Genomic DNA, 21895 nt, shown 5'->3' with positions numbered 1-21895 from the left:
TCTTTCCCTCTCCTTTGTCTCCAGGCCCTGGTGATCACCAATTCAGCCAGAAAATCGTCCACCGTCGGGGAGATCGTCAACCTCATGTCTGTGGATGCCCAGAGGTTCATGGACCTGGCCACGTACATTAACATGATCTGGTCAGCTCCTCTGCAAGTCATCCTTGCCCTCTACCTCCTGTGGCTGGTGTGTGTTTGATGTCATTCCTGTGGCGCGTGGGGAGGGGCCTCCATGTGTGGGCATTGGGGGCAAGTGAGTGGGTGTCAGTGATAAGAAGCTCTGTAGCTCACTGGCATTTCTTGCCGTCATTCACATTTTATTTTCTGGCCTGTCAGCCAGTTCCTGGATATTTTATTCCTTTCTTCAGTTGTTGGGTTATGTTCTCTAGGGTGGCATGGTATTCATTTGCATTTGTCTCTTCTTGACAGTGTATGTAGTTAACAACCCTATAACATACACATTGTATTTCTCCCTCTGTATCCTCCCAAATGCTAACCAAACTCATTTATTCACAAGTCCCAGGTTATGTTGGTTAAGAGTCTCTTGGTTGCAGGGGATAGAAATGCATCTTAGAGTAATATAAGCAAATAAAGGGAATTTTATGGGTGCATGTAACTGAAAAGTCCGGGGTCTGGCTTCAGGTAGGGATGGATCCAGGAGTTCAAGCAGTGCTGTAAGAATTCAGTCTCATACTCTTATCATTTCTTAGCCTTGTGTTTCTCCGAGTTGACTTCATTCTCAGTGGGATTTCTTCAAATGGCTTCCATAGTGTTGGGCTTATATCATCTTCACAGATAGTGGTGCCAGAGAAAAGAGATTCCTTTTTGCATTCCTCTTTGTCTCAGCCGGGTCCCAGGGGGCACTCTGATTGCCTCGGCACAGTCCTATTCACATCCCTGAACCAATCACTGTGAAATAGGCAGAGTTCTCTGATGGGCCACCCTGGGTCACATACTCTCTCTCACTGTGGAAGGGGTGGAGGTGTGATTGACAGCCCTTCCACACGGGGAAGGGCAGTTCCCAAAAGATAAAGATGACAAGCAAAGATGTTTACAGCCTAATATGTGCCTTATTCTGTTCTACCCTTGGGCCTTTGCACGTGTCTTTCCTTCCACCAGGAATTCCCTTTCCTCTTTCCTCCCTACTGATGGAATCCCACCCAAACTTCAAGGCTGTGACAAATGCAACTTCCACTGATTCTTTTTCCCTCTCAGTTAGATGGACTTCTTCCATCTATAGCAGATGTCTTGGGGCATCTCCTTCCCCAGAAAGTGCTGCCATAGAACACTTCTTTTAGAATTGCCTTCAGGGTTGATTTGTGACCCAGTACAAAATTGCTTTATTTTAGATGACAGTTGCTGAATGTGTTACTGATAATCTGGGGCCGGATAATTCTTCCTTGTTGAGGGCTGTCCTCTGCATTGTAGGATGTTTAGCCGCATCCCTGGCCTCTCTCCGTTAGATCCCAGTAACACCCCACCTCCCCTCCCCCACACTCCCACCACTGCTTGTGACAGTCTCCAGATGTTGCCAGATGTCCCCTGGGGGAATAGTCCTCCCTGGTTGGGAACCGCTGCTTTAGACCAAAACCAGGGTTTCTCTCTCTGACAATCAAAAACACGACATAAGATAATGGGGGACAGCGTGGCTCTGAAATCAGGCTGCCTGGGTTCAGATCCTGCCTCTTCCAGACCTTATTACTTAACGTCTCTAAGCCTTGGTGTTCTCATCTGTAAACTGGTGATAATAAGGGAACCTCATCATAGTGATGTTGGGATAATTGAATAAATTAGCGCAGGTAGTGTTCCCTGAACAGTACATGGTGCAGCGACGTGCTTGGTATCTTTTAGTTACTATGCTTTGCTCTCAGAATTGTTTCCCAATGCTTTAGATTGTTGGTAGAAATCACCTTCATGCTTAGAGGTGGATTAGTCTTCACTGAGCAGAGATCCATCACAGAAACAAGCGGTAGCAGCATTTTTTTGGTAACTAGGACTGGAGACCCCGAGGGTGACTCCTTGGAAGGGGCTAACACGCTTACCCTCTAGTTCCATCCGTCTCAGCTAAGCAAGTGTGCACTGGACGGACCTTGTAGGCTGTCTCTCTTTATTTGTGTAACATGGAAGTTGAAAAACGTTGATCTGTATCTTGTCTTAGTCATGACCACTTAACCTTTCTGAGATGCAGTTTCCTTATCTGCAAATGCGATAATAGAACTGTCTACAGGATCTTATCTACAAGTCCTCAAATTAAAGAGCTCTGAAAATTGAAAGTTTTTCTTAACTTATTTGGTGGCAAGACTTGACTTGAACTGATGTGTGATTTATAATTTTGATTATCCCTCTCGTGGGAATATTCCTATTTTGCTACTGAAAAAAATCATTGCGTTTGCTTCTGGAGCACTGTGCCAGGGCCCTGTGGAGGTGCAATATACAGGCATATCTACCTGTGTCAGGGGTCCCCGAGACCCCACCAGGTTCGTGATTTGCTAGGAGGACTCATAGCTATCACTTATTACAGCAAGATTAGCAAAGTTCGGAGGGAACCAAGGACAAGCTTCCAAGAATCCTCTCCCCCTGGAGTCACATAGGATGCACTTAATTCCCCAGCAACGAGTTGTGACAATTATGACAGCACATGTGAAATGTTACCAGCCAGGGAAGCTCAGGAGAGACCCTGTGCCCCGGGGTTTTTACTGGGGGCTGGTCACACCGGCAGCCTCTGCCTGGCACAGACCAAACTTCCAGACTCCCAGAGGGAAAAGGGGTTAATCAGCAGAAACCATATTGTTCATGCAAACAGTTTAGGCGCAGTGAGTCACTCTTATCAGTTCTGAGAATGGTGGGAACACTCCCAAAATCCAAGCACCCAGGCACCAGCCAAGGACCTTTGAACAAGATAAGCCGTCAGGTGGGCCATGTTCACTGTTTTCTGCTCCACATCCTGTTACCTTTCTGAAATCCTTAAGTTCTCATTTGCAAAACTCAACCTGGTCCCAGGGGTTTCAGATAAAGGATTGTGGCCTTGAACGTTCTTACAGGGTTTGTGGGACCCCAAGGGATGCTCCCGGATAAATCTGAAAAGTAATGTGGCTACACTGGGTGGCTCAGCCCGTGGAAGCCCCATGCTAAGGCCTTTGTTCTTGTTCCTTCCATAGAACCTGGGCCCCTCCGTTCTGGCTGGAGTGGCTGTGATGATCTTCATGGTTCCCCTCAATGCAGTGATGGCCATGAAGACCAAGACCTACCAGGTAGGGGGTGTGTCTGCACAGGGCTCCAAGCTGCACCCCTGCCTAAGGCCTTTCCACTTGGGTGTTAGTTGAGTTCCTTCTGCACAGGCCTTGGGGGTCTCAGCCTTGTCTGCCTGTGGGAACCCCCTGGGGAGCTTTAACAAATGCTGATGCCTAGGCCCAATTCTGGGGATTCTGATTCATCTAATGTGAGTGAGGCTTGGGCATTGGGAGTTTTTAAAGCTTCCCAGGTTATTACGTTGGGTCGCTGAGGTTGAGAGCTCCCGAAATAGTTAGACCTCATGGGCCAGTGACTAAAGTCCCATCTGTGAGCCTCCAAGAGATTTCGTATTTCCCATGGGTGTATTCCTTTCTGTGTGTGTGCATTTTCAAGAGCTGAGCAAAGATCACCCTTTGCTTTTCTCCCCATTTCCTTATGCTGGTCGCAGGGTTAAACTCTTTATTTTCAGAGATACTTTGTATTTTTAAAGTTTTTAAATACTCAAGTAACAGAGTGAATGCCTTTTCATTATAAAAGAAAGTTCAAATAATACAGAAGTATATAGATTAAAAGGGCATGTCCCCTTCCCTGTCCTCTTTTTTTTTTTTTAATTAATTTTATTTATTTATTTATTTTTGGCTGTGTTGGGTCTTCGTTGCTGCACGCAGGCTTTCTCTAGTTGCGGCGAGCGGGGGCAACTCTTCCTTGCGGTGTGCGGGCTTCTCATTGCGGTGGCCTCTCTCGTTGTGGAGCACGGGCTCTAGGCGCACAGGCTTCAGTAGTTGTGGCACGTGGGCTCCGTAGTCGTGGCTTGTGGGCTCTAGAGCACAGGCTCAGTAGTTGTGGCGCGCGGGCTTAGTTGCTCTGCGGCATGTGGGATCTTCCCGGACCAGGGCTCAAACCCGTATCCCCTGCATTGGCAGGCGGGTTCTTAACCACTGCGCCACCAGGGAAGCCCCTCTTCCCTGTCCTCTTAGCCACGGTGAACACATTGAAGCAAATCCTTCTAGCAAATCCTTTTTATGTGTTTATATAGAGATCAGACTAACTATATAGTTAGGCTTGGTGTGTATATGTGTGTGTGTGTCGTGGTGTTATCACCATATATATTTTAACACAAACAGGCCTGTTTGGCAGACTGATTTTATCGTCCGACGCCATGCCTGGGGGATCTTTCTGCAGCATGCCATGTGGTCTGACTTCATTGTCTTGAACTCGTGCCTGATGGTTCATAGCAGAGACAGGCCAGAGTTCATTCCTCTGCTCCCCCACTGATGGCTATTTATGATGTGCCTGTGGAATTTCAAATGAGAGAGCTTGGCCGCGCTGGTGATGCTGAAGGAGGGAAGAGTTGCAGGACGTGGGGCTGTTGGAATGAGGTTTGGGGAGGAGGGGGGAGAGGCGTGGGCGGGGCATGGGGCTGTGTCGACTCTTAGCCTCTTCCCTGAACGGCCCACCTCTGAAATGGCTTCAGTCTCTGGCTTTGACCTCACGTTGCTTAAACTGTCCTCTTCTGTGACCCAGGAATGACATAACACTTAATGATAGGGTTCTCGTGAGCAGGACTAAATGCACTTGAAAAGCTTAGAAAAGTGCCTGGCGTCAGGAAAATGCCAGGTGGCATTCAAAATATTTAACAGCTGTGCAGCATGGGCACCCAAATGGTCAGAACCAGTGCTAGCTGGTACAGAAACACTTCAGCATTTTAACAACCATGTAATGCCTGAAAAGCAATAAAGAAAATAAGAAAATGGAAGAAAAAATAAATATCATCTCTCGGTTTAGATCAGCAGAGTAGGGCATGTGCCCCTTCCTCCCTGGGTACCTGAAAGGTTTTTCTTGCCTCTCTTCCTCCCTTCTGAATTTAAGAGGTTTCTCTGATGTCAAATTTAATGTGATTCGAAGCAGTTATTTTTCCCTTGAAAAAAGAATCCTTTGGAGTGCTCTCAGGGTCAAGAGTTAGGGTTCATAGGGGTTGCAGGCCAGCTTTCCCACCCTTAGGACGGCCCATTTTTAATAGGTGGGGGTTGTTGAGAGTTGGTCTGATGCCAGGGCCAGAAGTGAGCAGCCAGCCCCCAGGTGTGGGATTGACTGCTCCTCTCTTCGAAGGTGGCCCACATGAAGAGCAAAGACAATCGGATTAAGCTGATGAATGAAATTCTGAATGGGATCAAAGTGCTAAAGCTTTACGCCTGGGAGCTGGCATTCAAAGACAAGGTACTGGCCATCAGGCAGGAGGAGCTGAAGGTGCTGAAGAAATCTGCCTACCTGGCCGCCGTGGGGACCTTCACCTGGGTCTGCACACCTTTCCTGGTGAGTGAAGCCAAGTTTATCCTGGCCCACACTGTTTGATGTTTTATTGTGTTGTCATGCCTAAATATTTTTCAGAAGTCACTGTTTCAGCAAGTCAGCAAGGCCTTCTCCAACCACTCCTTTTTAATAATGCTACTCCCACCTTTTGTTTTATTCACAGCATTTACAACTTCCAGCCCAGGGATACTCAAAGTAGCTAGTTCAGGAACTGTTTGTTACAGATTCACGATAAGATGAGAAGTTTGTGGTGTAATGTAAACTTCTGCCATCTGCTTCCTTCATTGAGAAAGTCTTTTTTTTTTTTTAATTAATTAATTATTTTTATTTTTGGCTGTGTTGGGTCTTCGTTGCTGCACACAGGCTTTCTCTAGTTGCGGCGAGCGGGGGTACTCTTCGTTGTGGTGCGCGGGCTTCTCATCGCGGTGGCTTCTCTTGTTGTGGAGCACAGGCTCTAGGCACGCGGGCTTCAGTAGTTGTGGCTCGCAGGCTCTAGAGCGCAGGCTCAGTAGTTGTGGCGCGCAGGCTTAGTTGCTCCGCGGCATGCGGGATCTTCCTGGACCAGGGCTTGAACCCATGTTCCCTGCATTGGCAGGTGGATTCTTAACCGCTGCGCCACCAGGGAAGTCCCGAAAAAGTCTTGCTAAGAAAAAAAATGTCAGCTGAACTACATGCGTGCTTGGTGCCATAGTTGAGCTACGTTATGGTATCAGCTCCTTATCTACTGGCATCTGGTCACAAACCGTGGATTGGCAGTGACCTGTGGAGCACACTTCAAGTGTCAATGCCAAACATACTCTGAAAGTCACTTAATATTTCATGAATTGTCTGCCTCTCTCCACTAGAATGTCAGGGATTTCTTCTGTTCACTGCTGTATCCTGGTGCCTAAAATGGTGCATAATAGGCGCTCAACAAATATTTGTCATTCACTGAAAAAAAATTCAAGCTGTACAGAAAGTTATGAAATGAAAAGTATATTGTCCTCCCCTCCATCTGTCCCTTTCCTCCAAAGTGACAGTTTCGTATGTCTTTTTAGGAAAATTATGCATATAGATATTTTTAAAATATTTGTAATATATTCAAATGGACTCATACTTACATGGTGTTCTAGACCTTTGGACTTGATACGTAATCTCTCAGTTCATGCATTCAGATCTGCTTCGTCTGTTTTTTTGTTTTTTCGGTACGCGGGCCTCTCACCGCTGTGGCCTCTCCCGTTGTGGAGCACAGGCTCCAGACGCGCAGGCCCAGCGGACCGTGGCTCACGGGCCCAGCCGCTCCGCGGCATGTGGGATCCTCCCGGACCGGGGCACGAACCCATGTGCCCTGCATCGGCAGGCGGACTCTCAACCACTGTGCCACCAGGGAAGCCCTGCTTCGTCTGTTTTAATGATGTATGCTTGTCCAGAGCATGGATGTGCTGTAGTTGACTTAACCCATCTCTCGTTGCTGGCCTTTTAGGCTGGTCCCTCTTCTTTGCAGTTTTGACCCACATTGCCCATATGCATGTCTTGGGGTACTGTAATGGGTCTATCCCTAGCCGGCCAACTTTGAAAAGTTTAAAGACAATAGTGTGAGTTAACTATTTTCCAAAGCTGGCCCCAAACCAGGAGACTGTATGGACTGTGGAAACCCTTTAAGCTCAGTTGACAGTTGAGCATGGTTACGGAGGACTTCAGATCATGCCCCCGCCCATGTTTATTTTTTCTCTGTGTCTTTGTATTATTAACTATGTCATTCTTTTTAAAAAATGTTCTGCTAATAAGTATTACTTAGCTATGTTGGCAAATATATATTCTTATGGGAAGGTCCTATGACTAAAACCACACATTTTCATAAATTAGAAACAGGATTTTCTGTTAGGCTACCATCCGCTTCATCACAGTGGAGTTGCAGGTGGAATGTTGAAGGAAACTCCTGCCTTTTCAGTGTTTGTCAGAGTGTACCCATTCTGACGCTGGATTTTTTTAGGCTCAGCTTAATGTCTCCCAGAGTCTTAACCCGCACGCAAGGCAGTGTGGTGGAAATCAGTGATGCTCAAAGTCGTGTGGGCCTCCCAGTCACCCGGAGGGCTTGTTAAAATGCAGCTCACTGGGCCCCACTCAGAGTTTCAGATCCAGTCGGTCTAGGTGGGCCCCGAGTATTTGCATTTCTGACATGTTCCCAGGTGCTGCTGATGCACTTGGTTTGGGATCCATGCTTTGTGCTCAACAGTGGGGCCCATGGACCAGCAGCACCAGCATCACGGGGTTGCTTATTAGAAATGCAGATTCTCAGGCCCCACCCCAGACCAGGCTAAGACAGACCTGAGTATTAGCAGTCTCCCCCTGGGTGATTTGTATGCACATTAAAGTTTGAGAAACGCTGGGAAAAAGGAGGAGTAAGCAAACATTTTCTGTATAGGACCAGCTAGAAAATATTTTGGGTGTTCTGAGCCATGCGATCTCTGTTGCAGCTGCTCACCTCTGCCCGTGTAGTGCAGGAGCGGCTGTGGATAACACGGAATGAATGGGTATGGCCATGTTCCTGTAAACATTACTTTATAGACACTGAAATCTGAATTTTATACACTCTTCATGTGTCATGAAATATTTTGATTTTTTTTTGATCCTTTAAAAATATAAAATCCATCCTAAGCTCATGGGCCCAGACACAGATGGGTAGACCACAGGCCATAGTTGGCTGAGCCCTGGCTTAGAGGAATGGATTGTTTTGTTGAGAGTCAGGACCCCTGCTGAATTCTCCTGCCAGCTCATGGTGTGACCTGCAGTGGTCATTTCACCTCCCCGCCTCTGGGTTTTTGAGCGTGAAAGATGAAGGGGTTAGGCCCCAGGGATGTGACATTCGGGCCCTGCCCTCCCCCGCCCCCGTACCACAGCAGACACCCCCGGTCTGTCGTGGTGCTCTCTCCCACTGAGTTATGTTCAAGCAACCCTCCAGGTGACTGCTGCCAATTGACTGGAGTTGGCCCAAGCAGCGACGTCTCTTAGCTGTTCTGAGATTCAGTGTTCCCTAAGATCCCCTCCAGCTCCCCTCCAGCATTCCAGGCTGGAAGGGTCTGCTGTCTGATTCTTTTCGTACTCCAGTCTCTCCAGCTTTCCTCAGGTCTTTAGTGACTCTCTTGGTTTTTTTCCAAAGTAAAAATATAAGACCGGATGGTATAGAGGATGTTCGTTCTATTTTATTAAACTGTTAAATAGTCTCTATGTATTAAATACAACTGCTAAATAGTCCTTATTGTATATATGAGACATTTTAATTTAAAAACAGAAAGTGATGCATTCACATGGCAAAAATAGTTAAAGCTGTTCCAAAGAGGGTCTGTAGCTGCGTTTCTCACCCCCAGCGCTGCTGACATTTGGGACCCAATAATTCATTGTGTCTTTGTTGTGGTGCTGTCCTGTGCATTGTAGGATGCTTAGCAGCATCCCTGGCCTCTACCCACTAGACGCCAAGTGGTACCTCTCCCCTCCACCTCCCCAGTTATGACAGTCAATTTTTGATTGTCTCCAAACATTGCCAGATGTCCCCCAGTTGAGAACCACCAGTCTGTAGTGGAAGGCACTGCTCTTTTTCTCCGCAGACCCCCATCACCTAGCTTCCTTCTCCACACCGGTTTCTTTTGTGTATTTCCAGAGAGCCTGCATGTATACCAGCATAACATTGACTATATGCAATAAATGTAATCAAACTTAAACATCTCTTTTATTTACTTTACTTTTATGCAAGTGATAGCAAGTCACACAGAAATTCAAGGCATTTGGATTGCATTTTTTTTAAATAGGAAAAGATCTGCAGTCCGAAGGGTCAGGCAATAAGGTTTTGTCAGTGGGTTGTGTTACACTTAGGACGAAGGGGACCTTTCCCCCTTTCCCCGTAACCCTTTGCTCTGTACATCAGATCCTCTGACAAAACCTGCAGTTTCCAGCTTGTCACCCACACTGCTAACCCTTCAAATATCATCTCCTGCCCTGGCTTCCGTTAGGAGGCCACGGCAAGAGATGCTTAAGAGTGGGACTGGCTTTTCTTGACCTTGAATTTGCCATAAAGTTTTTGGGTGATGATGGGCTTCCAGAGACAGTGTTGGTTCAGCTGTTTGGCATGAAACAGATGAGCCCAGGGGTCAGTCGGGAACCTTGGCCCAGACCGAGACACTGAAGCCTCTGACTACATTAGGATAAAATATGTGGCCTTCTGTTCCCTTGGAAGGTGTTTCCATGTGCTTTCCACTGGTGAATTCCTGCACTTCAAGGATGATGTGGTGTTTACCCACACTGGTAGATGTGATGGAAGACAGAGGCCTGGGGAGGTCAGGCAGGAATAGGGATGCCATGTGGCAGGATTGATGGGACTGTTTTTCTGGAATATAGAGCCTGGCACTTATCATGTCCTCATGTCCACCTAGTGCACTTTCCTAAAATAGCATCCCTGTCAGTATTTAACATTTGCTCTCTTGGAAGATTTGTGAGCTTCTTGCCTTCTCTGTGCCTTGTATGTCTGTCCCTTCTTTAGAATAATTATCATTCCATACGCTGATTACCTGTTGTGCAGTTCTCTGCTGACCAGAACATACATGGACCTTGTCTTTTTCTGCTTGTATCCCTAGAACACAGAGGACTTGGCAAGTGGTACCCACTCACTAGGTCTATGTAGGGGAATGACTGACTAAATGAATGGACAGAAGATTTGAATAACCTGTATTAGTCAGGAACTATCTTGCAAGTGGTAGAAACCTAATGTAGGTCCACTAGAGTAAAAAAACGAAAGGGAGACTTTTGAGTCACAAAACTGAAAAGTCTAGGAAGGTGCTGGTTTTAAGCACGACTGGGGTTTCGGGTGTGGCTGGACCTAGGTGCTCCAGAGATAATGTTGGGTATAATTCCTCCTCTGTCTCCCAGCTCTGCTTTCTCCATGGTGGTTTCTTTGTCAGATGGGAACTCGCCATGTGATTACAGTTGATTCTGTCATCTCAGTAACCACAGTAACCAAGGAGAGAGCTCCCCTTTTCCCATTAGTTCCTGCAAAGCTGTGGGGTTGAGTCTCAGTTGCGGTTGGCTGCATGCTTGTCCCTGAATCACTGGGGCCAGGGAGCAGGGATGCTTGGATTGGCCAGGCCTGGGTCATGTGGCTTCTTTGGAGGTTGGGGTCGGGTCTGGTATGGGCAGTTCATCTGTGGCTGAAGCTCATGGACTGAGGTTGGGGGAGGTTCAGCTACCCAAAGGAAAACTGATGTGTTGTTACCAGCAACAAGAGTGGATGCCGACCAGGCAGGAGGAACAGATGTCCTCATGGAGAGATGGCAGATTTTTAGGGGTTGGGCTGGGGAAGTTGGTTCCGTCATTTGCCCCATTTCTCAGCATGGGGGGAGGCTCTTTTAGCACTTAGAGGGGGGCGGTAGTCTTCCTTGTTTGCGAAGGATTTTTCACATCCTGGACCCTCTCACCCTTTATAAGGCTGTAGCAAACCCCAGCTCCCCGGCCGCCTCCGCACACTTGCAGACACTCGTGCTAGAGAGACCCTGGTGCATATCTGTTCCCCACTAGACCGTGCGTCTCAGGATCTCCAAGGCTGCCTCACACAGTGCCTGGCACACAGTAGGTGCCCAATTAATAGCTGATGGATGAATGAGTGACCTCTGCTTCCTGGAGAAGTGGATGATGTGGATTTGACGGGGGCCACGTGATGTTTCTCCCTCTTAATGCGCTTCCTGTGCTGCCAGCAGCCACCCTATCAGTTGGGCCAGTGGAGCTGGGATATTCTGGTGGTGAGATGCCTGAGGCCTGATTTTCTCTGTTGCTGAAGAGACACCCTTGAGTGTGTGCTTTCTTGCCCTTGGGCAAATCCATCCACCTGCCTACCCATCCATCTACCTACCTCTCCATCCACCTGTCTACCCACCCATCCATCCACCCACCCACAAACATTTCCTGGATATCTGCCATGATCCAGGTGCTGTCCTAGGCACTGATGATAGAGCAGTGAATACTAAAGACAGTAATCCGCACGCTCATGGGGTGTTCATTCATTCTAACTGGGAGAGACAGATAATGCACACCAGGCATGGTAAATATATAGTATGCTAAACTGTCATAAGTGCTATGGGAAAAAAAGGTTCTGGTTAGAGTGATAGGGAGGGCTTGCAGTTTTTAAATAGGATGATCATGGGACTTCCCTGGTGGTCCAGTGGTTAAGACTCTGTGCTTCCACTGCAGGGGCCACGGGTTCGATCCCTGGTCAGGGAACTAGGATCCCCCATGCTGCACAGCGCAGCCAAAACAACCCAAAAAAAACAAACAACAACAAAAAAAGGGATGATCAGAGCCTTCACTGAGAAGCTGATACTTGAGTCTTAACCTAGTGGTGGTCAGGGGCCTGACCAGGGAGAGGGAAGAGTGAGAGGCCCTGAGGCAGGCCCAGAGGCCCTGTGCTGCCCCAAAAAGGAATAATCGTGGAGGCAAGCGGGGCTGGAACAGAGGGAAGGAGGTGGGAGAGTGGTAGGAGAGGAGGGCACAAGAGTTCAGAAAAGGGACGTTTATGAATCAGGTGGCCCCTGAGCCTGAGTCAAGACTTTGGCTTCTATACTGAGTAAAATAGACTGATATTGGAGAGATTATTTTTTTTAATTTATTATTATTACTATTATTATTATTATTATTTTTTGCGGTATGCAGGCCTCTCACTGTTGTGGCCTCCCCCGCTGCGGAGCACAGGCTCCGGACGCACAGGCCCAGCGGCCATGGCTCACGGGCCCAGCCGCTCCGCGGCATGTGGGATCTTGCCGGGCCGGGGCACAAACCCGTGTTCCCTGCATCAGCAGGCGGACTCTCAACCACTGCGCCCCCAGGGAAGCCCAAAAAATTTATTATTTTTATTGACATATAATTCACCACTTTTATGTGTACAGTTCAGTGGTGTTTTAGTATGTTCACAAGGTTGGCCAACCATCTCCACTGTCTAATTCCAGAGCATTTTCATCACCCCAGAAGGAAGCCCTGTACTTACTGGCAGTCACTCCCATCCCCCCTGTTCCCCCCCCACCGATCCCCGGGCACCCACTAATCTACCTTCTGTCTCTGTAGATTTGCCTTTTCTGGGTATTTCATTTAAATGGAATCATATAACACGTGTGGCCTCTGTGTCTGTCTCCTTTTACTTAGCATCATGCTTTCTGGGTTCGTCCATTCTGGGTTCGTCCATGTTGTAGTGGGCGTCAGCACTTCATTCCTTTTTGTGGCTGAATACTGTTCCTCTGCGTGGATGTGTTTAGAGAGTTTTGAATGAGGAGAATCTCTGGCTAAGAGGCAAGTACATCATCACTACCTGGAGGAGGGGACCTGTGTGTGCAGCCATCCCAGGGATCGGGTGTCAGTGGCTTTTTGAGCATCCAACCTCCCTCCTGGCCAAGGATCCTGGAAAATTTCTGTCTTCCCTCAGGGTCACCTCACTTGTTAATGTCAGAACCAGAACAGGAACTAGCTCTGCTTTCCAGTGCCTTGTTCTTGGGACCCAGTTAATAGACTCTTTGGAAAAATAGTCCAAGGAGTTTGGACCAAGTCCTGAAACAAGAACTAAAACAGCCACCATCTACTGCATTTTACTGTGCCCCAGGCACAGGGCTTAGCACTCTGCACAAGTGCCTGATTCCTTGCTGCCAGAAGCCCTGAAAATACGTATCATGATCCCCATTTTATAGATGAAAAAACAGAGGCTCCTTTGGAGAGCTGAGGTGACATCACAGCTCAGGGTCACACAGCTGATAAACAGGCAGAGCTTATGGATTTAATTTTTAAGATGTAGGACCTTGTAATAGGTAACAAAGAAATGAGGCAGCTGAGACCCTGAAAATACCCTGGACCGCATCCACACCAGAATATTGGCCACTCGGCAGTCTCCTGATTGACGGACATCTGCCCTGAGCTCAAGAATGAGGTCCCAGGCAATTTGTTTCCCCTAGGGAAAGCCTTTAATGGCCCTTGGCGCCTGGGACTAGCATGGGGTAGAGACTTTTGCCCATCTGCTGGGGTGCACGGTTTTCCAGATTGCTTTGGTGGTGTATACCAGGTGATCTCAGAGGGGATGTTATTAGCCTCCTCTGGCAACACCTGGCACTGCTCGGGGGGCCAGCAGGTGGGCGGGGCATGGAGATCCACCTGTTGATCTTTCCCCTCCTAAGCCACGCAGCCCAGCCTTGGATTATTCAGGGGTCCTTCCTTTTTCCTGGCGAGGGAAATGAGGTGCTGCTGTCTCAAACAACTGAACCCAAATTCCGATTGCCTGGGAATTGAAATCCCAGGCCCCACTGCAAGGCTTAAGGCAGGTCTGACTTTGTGGGGAAGGGAGTAGCCTTTGGGAGACCCTTGGCTGTTTGTTTTCCTTTTTTTTCCTTTCTTTTTTTTTTCTTTCTTTTTTTTTTTTGAAAACCTATGTTCCTTTCCTGGGGGTATAAGACCCTATACTCTAAGCTGGAAGGAGCTTTCAACAGTAGCACGAATCCTCCACATCCATTTCACTGATGAGATGTCGGAGGCATGGGGAGAGGAGGTGACTTACGTGAGGTCTCGGTGCTTCTATGTGCCCGGGGTCATTCTAGGCCCTGAGGATACAGCCGTGTACAAACGTCCTTGCCTTTGTGGAGTTTGCATTTCACACTGCAGGAGACAGACAATAAATACCTATAATCTTACAGTGTAAGGCAGTGATAGGTGTTATGAAGAAAAGTAAACCAGGATGAAGGGATGGAGGGAGGTAGCAGGGCTGTTTTGGGTGGGGCAGCCTCTTGGAACGGGAAGAGGGAGTAACCAGGCCACTGTCTGGATAGGAAGATCATTTCGGGCAGCGGGAACTGCAAGAACAAAGATCTGGAGCTGGGATCATGCTTGGTGATGTTGAGGGACCCTGAGAATGCCATCCGGTGTCCCATGGAGAATGTTGGTGGGAATGGCCCGGACTTTTGGCTTCTGGTCATTGGTTTATCCAGTTCGTTCTCTGGGTGTTTAGTGAGTGCCTGCTGTGTGCTAGACACTGTTCTGGCATTTCTGCTGCCTCCAGAGGCCAGTCATCAGCCCCTGCAACTCACACCAGGAGGCTGGAGCGACTTCCCCGGGCGCATGTCACTGCTTCTGTGGCTGGGACTCTGACTTGGCCTTCTGCTTGCAGGTGGCCTTGTGTACGTTTGCCGTCTACGTGACCATCGACAAGAACAACATCCTGGATGCCCAGAAGGCCTTCGTGTCCTTGGCCTTGTTCAACATCCTTCGCTTCCCCCTGAATATTCTCCCCATGGTCATCAGCAGCATCGTGCAGGTACAGGCAAGGCTGGGGAACTTCAGAGAGGGGGGTCTCTGGGGGAAACAAAGCAAAAGGGCATGAAAATCCCCCTGGATGCAGCTCCCTCTGTGCAACCCATCCCACTGTGGCCAGGGGGCTTATCAAGGCTCAGACTAGTGGCCTTCATGCTTTCTCGGTCCTGCCCCAAAGAGACATACGTTTTACTTCTCGACGCACACTCGAGTGTATGAAACAAGTTATTGCAGCTGGGCTGTCCTAAGCGCTGCAAGATTCTTTCTGAAACATTTGATCCTCTTCTATTCTGATCGAGTCTGTTCCACCGTGCCCTACCTTACCCTGTTCTGTTTCTTCAAAAAATGCAGCTTTTGACCCACTAAATTGGTTTTGCAGCCCATTCACAGACCTTGGCTCACCATTTGAAAAACCCCAGCTGGCCCCCCTAGAATCCCCCCAGTCCCTGCAGTGGTTCTGTAACGAGAGGGAACCGCTCAGTCACACGTGCACCATCTGAAGCTCCTGCACTTTGCTGCCGACAGCGTTTGTCACACGCTTCTCCCTAGCCTTGCACATTTTCCTGTGAAAACCCTTTGCTTAGACACATAGACAAATTAAGATGAAGATTTGGTTGTACAAGCCCTGGTCAAGGTTTTTTTTTAAAAAAAATAAGCAAGTAAAACCCCTTCTTATTATGAACAATTTCAAATATACACAGAAGTGGAGCGAATAGCGTGAGAGTGCTGTGTGCCTGTCACCCAGATTCAACATTTTGCCACAGTTACTTTGTCTAATCGTTTTTCTGTCTTCCTTCTTCCCTTCATTACTTTCTCTCCTTTGCCAAAGAATTTTAAAGCAAATCACAGACCTCTGGGCATTTCACCCATAAATACTTCAGCACGAATTTCTTCTTACATAAGTATAACACCATTATCATACCTAACAACATTAACAGTAATCTCTTAATACCCAGTTCATATTAAAATTTTTTGGATTATCTCAGAAATGTCCTTACCATTGGGCTGTTTGAATCAGGACCTTTGCTTTTTTTAAAATTTATTTTTGTAGAACCATAATTCACATTGTGTTCAACGTGTGCAATGTGGTGATTGGATCCGTGGATATGTTGCTATACAGTTATCACCATAGCGTCAGCTACCCTCCTGTCACGCGCCATGATTATCATTTCTTTTTTTGTGGGGGAAACCATTAAGTTCTAGTCTCTTAGCAACTTTGAAGTTTATTATACAGTATTGTTGGCCGTAACCACCGTGCCATGCATTCGATCTCCAGGACACGTTTATCTCCGAGTCACAAGTTTGTCTTAAACGGGGCCATTGCCTTCGGTTGTTTCTTAGGTCCCTTGTCAGCTACGATAGTCCCCCACCATCTTTTTTAATACCGGTGTGGGCTTTTAAAGGAAAGCAAACAAGAACCAAAACCTTTTTGTTTTTTATTCTAAGGTGTGGCACTGCAGCACCTTCAGAAATAAGGGAGGATGTGGGCCCCTCTGCACCCAGAGGAAACCACTGTAAGTTAGCCTCGGTCTGTTTTGCAGAGACGTTTTTCAAAATAACTACACCTTGTCGTTGCTTTCTGTGTAGGCGAGTGTCTCCCTCAAGCGCCTCAGGATCTTCCTCTCCCACGAGGAGCTGGAGCCCGACAGCATCCAGCGATGGCCCATCAAAGACGGTGTGTCCTAGGAGAGTGGGCGGGCGCAGGGTTTTACCTAGTCTTCCCAGGAGGGTGAACTTGCACTTCTGTTATCTTGCTTTCTTGCTGAGAGGCAGCCTTCCTGGGAGAGGTCCACCCCTGAGGGCCGGGTTCCAGGGCCTGGGCTTTGATTCCATACTGGGCAGATGGACTGGCAAATCAAGGATGTTGGAGATTGACCAACCCCCTACCCCCACTAGCTGTGCAGCCTTGGGAAGGTCACTTCAGTGCTATGAGCCTCACTTTTCCCACCTGGGCAATGGAAATGAAGGTCCCTCTCTTTGGCTGGGTGTTACATGGATTTTTATTGGTAGGTTTGTTTACTTTATAGCTTATTAATTTATCCTTTCCTAGTCAACCCCCCTGAGCAGGGATTTCCAGGCACTTAATAATAAATATTAATAGCACTAATGGTAGTGGCCACTTTTGCTGAAATGACACTCCCGCCACGCGTGTTCTGTCCTGAGGACGTCACCGTACTCCCCGTCCGTTGCTCACTGCAGCTCAGGGATAGGGGCCCCCACCTACAGATGAGGAGACTCATCTGGGTAACTCGCACGGCCAATAAGAAGTAGAGTCAGGATTCACACTTGCAGCCTGTCAGCAGAATCTGTGCTCTCACCCACTGTAGGACATCTCTGCACTGAGATTTATTGAGCACTTACTATGTGTCAGTCATTGTTCTAAGGACTCTCTGTTTTGCATAATGTTCTCATCACAGCCCTGTGAGGTTGATCCCATTATCAGTCCCATTTTACAGACGAGGAAAGTGAGGCACAGAGAAGTTAAGTAACTTGCCTGTGGTTCTCCAGCTAGGAAGTGGCAGCACGGGGATTTGAACCCACACAGTCTGGCTCCCGAGCCCAATAGATATGGTCAGGAGAATGAATGTGTGTATATATTGGTAATGATGTGTGAGCGGTGCCTGGCACCTAGCAGGCATTCAGATGTCCTCAGTGACGTGAAAACACCCAGCACAGTGCCCGCCAAACGAAGATCACCAGTATGTGTGAGAGGCAGTCAGCCTGGGGGCAGGGTTCCTTCACACATACTGGTGAAGGTATGTGTTCCTTCACCAGTATGTGTGAGAGGCAATCGGCCTGGGGGCAGGGTTCCTCAGCCTCAGTACCACCAACATTTGGAGCAAGATCACTTTGCTGTGGGGGCGTCCTGTGCATTATAGGATGTTGAGCAGCACCCCTGGCCTCTACCCACTAGATGCCAGTAGCACCTGCCCCAGTTTTGGCAACTAAAAGTGTCCCCAGACATCGTGTCCCTTGGGGGTCAAAGTCACCCTGAGTTGAGAACCACTGCTCGCTGGAATCTCCCTCCCGATGTCCCTGGCCCGTGGTCGTCCAGTTTCTGCTGTGTGAGGACCGAGTCACTCTCCCCTTCTCACACACACACACATACACAGATGTGAACACACACACACACACACACACACACGCACGCACGCATGCACGATGCGGAATGATGCCATCTACCAGGGTCAAATTTCCCTGAATTACACAGGGCTGAAATTTGGGGCAGCCAAGGAGGTTCCGAGCTCTTGACATTATTCACAGCTCACTACAGGAGTCACATTGGAAAACCCCTGGGCCTCAGCCCAGGCCTCAGCCCCACTTCCTGCCCTGACGGTGGTTTGACTTTATGTTTACCCACATTCTCTGGGTGCCAGGCGGGGCCCCGTTTGCAGCTCCGGGCCACGTCTTGCAGCCTCTAGCTTGACCGACTCAAGTGGCTTTTCTTAAATTCCTTTAATAGCACCTTCCAGCTTCCTCCTTGTTCTCTGTTTCAGGGGGTTGATGGGGGAGGGGGAGGTTAAGTTAGGTTAACCAGTAACTTCCTCTCTCCACAGTTGTTTCTTTGATGGGTGGGGAATTTATTTCTTCATTGGACAGCTTGAAAACACCCCCATCTTCTCTCTAGATGGTTTTAAGTTGGCTCATAATTGAGTCAAAAGTTGTTTTTGTAAGTGAGGGGCATGGAGTGAAAAGAAAATAAGGGGAGCGAAAGTAGATGAAGGCAAAGGTGCTAGAATCGCAGAGGGTCCATATAACGCAGGCTTCGTCTTAAGCACCCTCCCCTCCTCTGCCACGATTCCCGACTTCCTGTTCCATCCCTGAGTTTGCACAGTTTACAGTGGCCTGTGTTTTAGGAAGACTGGCTTGCTGTGATGTGAGCAGGGTGGCTGGAGGGAGCGGGGGAGAGGGGGGTATGCAGGGAGGTGAGTTAAAGGAGGGGCCCCAGAGGTGTACTGAGGGCCCTGGGCCAGCCCAAGCTGATGGACAGGCATCTATCTGCATGAGGGCACTGCTTGTGCCCCGTGACCTTGGCTTCTTTTCAACACACCCAGCCAGAGCTGCCGGAACCTCCCAAGACTGAGTGAGGGAGGCCCCCAGGGGTCCCCCGACCTTTCCAGATGGTGCAGCCTCCTATCTTTCAAAGGCAGAGCCCTCTCGCGGTTTCCTGCTGCTCTCTGGGTCTGAGGCCGCCTCCAGAGCTGCTGGTTGAAGTTCTTTAGAAACGGCGACTGATGTAACCAGATAATGCCTAGCGTGAGTGGCTAGCAGCTGGAGTTGAACCACTTGATGAGGAAAAGCAAAGAGTTAAGAGCCTGCTGTTCACACTCAGGCCGTGGCTTCATCTACGCCTGACATATTGTCTCTGGTGCTTTCCAGCTGGGGCCACAAACAGCATCACCGTGAAGAATGCCACGTTCACTTGGGCCAGGAGTGACCCTCCCACACTGCATGGGTAAGTGGGACGTGGAGAAAGCCACGGGGCTCTGGGCAAACACAAGTTTGAATTCTAGCTACGCTCCAGCTCTGTTACCGTGAATAGGTCACTGCCTTTCTGAGCCTTAGTTTGGCTCCTCTGTCAGATAGATCCAGTCACACCTGCTTGGGCTTCAGGGAGAAGCAGCTGAGAGTGTGCCCGGCTCAGAGAGTTCCCTCAGACTGTATGTGACAGACCTTGTACAGATAGCGGATAGGTCTAGGCAGCAAAGGGAAATTTCTGGTTCACGTAACTGAGCAGGTTCCCTTTCAGGGACACGGATCCAGGGGCTCAGACAATGCCATCAGGACTCTCTCCATCTTGTCTTTGTTCCCCTTCCATCTGTGCTGATTCCTTTTCAGACGTCCTCTCCCCTCATGATCCAGATGGCCCCCATTGACCCTAAGCGTCCCTCCTACCTCATCAGGAGACCCACTTGCCTCTTATTGGCCCAAGTTGGGTTATAATGCCCCTCCCTGAGCCAGTCACTGTGCCAGAAGAGACTGAGGGCACTCATTGGCCAGGCTGAGTCTGAGGTTGTGATGCCACCACTGGTGGCAGGAAGGCTTGGGTCAGCTGAAAAGAATTCTTGTCCACTCACATTTGCTGTCGGGATGGATTGTTCACCATCCTCTCCAAGGTCCCCCAGCTGCCTGGCTTACCCTTTCTCACACCATTTCCACATCTGGGACCCTGCCCACCCCAGTCCTTATTTTTCCAAATCACAGGATCCAGGGAATTGACCTGATTCCCTGGGTAACTTGTCAGTTGCCTCTGATTTCTTTCTGACTGGAGGCCTTGCCCAGGGGCTCTTTTAAGCCTCCTTAAGGAGTCCCCCAAACACAGGGCCACATGGGACATTTTTAGGGGCCAGGTTTATCCTCCATGCCCCTAAATAATTGCTCCCTTAACTGGGTAGCCAAATTATTGCTGTATTTTATCTGGGGACGTGGGGAGGGGCAAGGGTCAAACTCTCCAGAGAAAAGAATCTGTGTTAACACCTACCTTGATGGGACTGCTTGTTTAGGAAGTTCTTTCTTGTGTCTAACTTAACTTCTGCCTGCTTCAACTTTAGCTTTTCTCTCTAGTCCTGCTTCACAACTAAATAGTCTGTACCTGTGCCCCAATCCCTGCCTCCATCCTTCCAGTCTCAAAGACCTTACCCTCTTGTTCCAGTCACCCTTCCTCACCCCTTGAATCCCCTGCAAATTTCTCCATCCAAACCTTTTTTCTCCTCAGCCTGTAAGATATTCCTGTCTCGCCTGGACGATCACAGGAGCTGCCTCACTGGGCTTCCTGTTCTGTTCTGGCCCCTTAATTCATTCCCCTCCTGGCACAGAACAAAACAATCAGTGTGACCACGCAACAGGTACACAAGAATTAAACAATGGCAGCAAAATCCATCAGCCTTTCCACCAATATATTGAAATCATAATAGCAGTGGCTGGAAGGCAGCCGATAGCCGATGTAGGTGAACCCAAGGAGGCCCTGGACGTACCTGCTCTTCCCCGGGTGGGTGGAATCCCAGCTCCGACTTTGCTGTCCACGTTGGAGGGGCCAGTCTTTCTGGCATTGTTGAGCCTGTTTTATTGTACTTCGGTTACTGTTAGCTGCCATATAGGGCAATTTCTGTAGAGACGTGTTTCTGAAACTCAGATTCACCCCCTGCATGGCTCCCAGCTGGGAAGCGTGTCCTTTGAGGCCCTCTTGGGTCTGGCTGCCACCCACCCACCTCTTCAGGACTGGCCTTCCTTTCCCTGCCTCATCTTGTGTCATCGACGTGTCCACCCCTGATCATGCCTGTGATTTCACACCCATGGGCCTTTCCTCAGGCTGCCCCCTGCGTCTGGGGCACGCTCACTCTTCCTCCAGAGTTGGTTTTGGGGTGTCCTCTCCCTTGGGCACCTGCATCACGCCCCCAGGCAAAGCTGATCCCCTCTGCTCCGCCCCCTTATAGTGGCTCAGCCCCCCAGGTCTGTCCCGCGGGATCTTTTCTAAGATGCTGGTGCATCCCGGCACCTGTCACGGGCCTCAGGCCCAGAGGCCTCTGAGACAGTTCCCTGGGCTAAGCTCATCGTAGACGCGGTGGGAGGAGTTTCCAGACCTCAAAGGCTCGCGACAGCCCTGCCTTCTGTCTCTCTCTCCACTCAGGGGTCCATCCAGCTTGGGCGGGCCGAGCACCCCCAGCTGAGCCCCAGGGTGTGTCGTGTCGTTTCAGCATCACTTTCTCCATTCCGGAAGGTTCCCTGGTGGCCGTGGTGGGCCAGGTGGGCTGTGGGAAGTCGTCTCTGCTCTCAGCGCTCTTGGCTGAGATGGACAAGGTGGAGGGACACGTGGCTATCAAGGTAGGAGGCCTGGGTGGGGGTGGGGTAACTAATGGCCAAGGGGGAGGCCAGGGGCAACATTGTGTTCTCTTTTATGACGACCTTGTTAAGTGGGAACAGCTTCATCCTTTCTCCTCCTCTCTGTGCCATCCTAGGAGGCAAGATTGTGGTGTCATTTATTTCCTGCTGTGTCTCAGCACCTAGAATAGTGCCCGGCATGTAGTGGGCACTCGATAAGCATTTCTTGGCGCATG

The 21895-nt window shown here is 49.1% G+C and overlaps 1 protein-coding gene across 1 annotated transcript in view; it reads left to right on the top strand.

Annotated features, from left to right (window-relative positions):
• ABCC1 (ATP binding cassette subfamily C member 1 (ABCC1 blood group)) overlaps positions 1 to 21895 on the top strand; it is a 94542-nt gene that overhangs the window by 35040 nt on the left and 37607 nt on the right. Inside the window, exons 10-16 of the mRNA XM_007466968.1 lie at positions 25 to 186; positions 3158 to 3250; positions 5340 to 5543; positions 14698 to 14844; positions 16428 to 16515; positions 19221 to 19296; positions 21536 to 21662. Coding sequence (XP_007467030.1) covers positions 25 to 186; positions 3158 to 3250; positions 5340 to 5543; positions 14698 to 14844; positions 16428 to 16515; positions 19221 to 19296; positions 21536 to 21662 — 897 coding nt within the window. The remainder of the gene's footprint in view (positions 1 to 24; positions 187 to 3157; positions 3251 to 5339; positions 5544 to 14697; positions 14845 to 16427; positions 16516 to 19220; positions 19297 to 21535; positions 21663 to 21895) is intronic.

This window comes from Lipotes vexillifer, unplaced genomic scaffold, assembly GCF_000442215.2.
Source record: "Lipotes vexillifer unplaced genomic scaffold, Lipotes_vexillifer_v1.1 scaffold232, whole genome shotgun sequence".
In the NCBI taxonomy this organism is placed as follows: domain Eukaryota; kingdom Metazoa; phylum Chordata; class Mammalia; order Artiodactyla; family Lipotidae; genus Lipotes; species Lipotes vexillifer.
The sequence above is the reverse complement of the archived record's forward strand: the minus strand, read 5'-3'. Positions and strand labels throughout refer to the sequence as shown.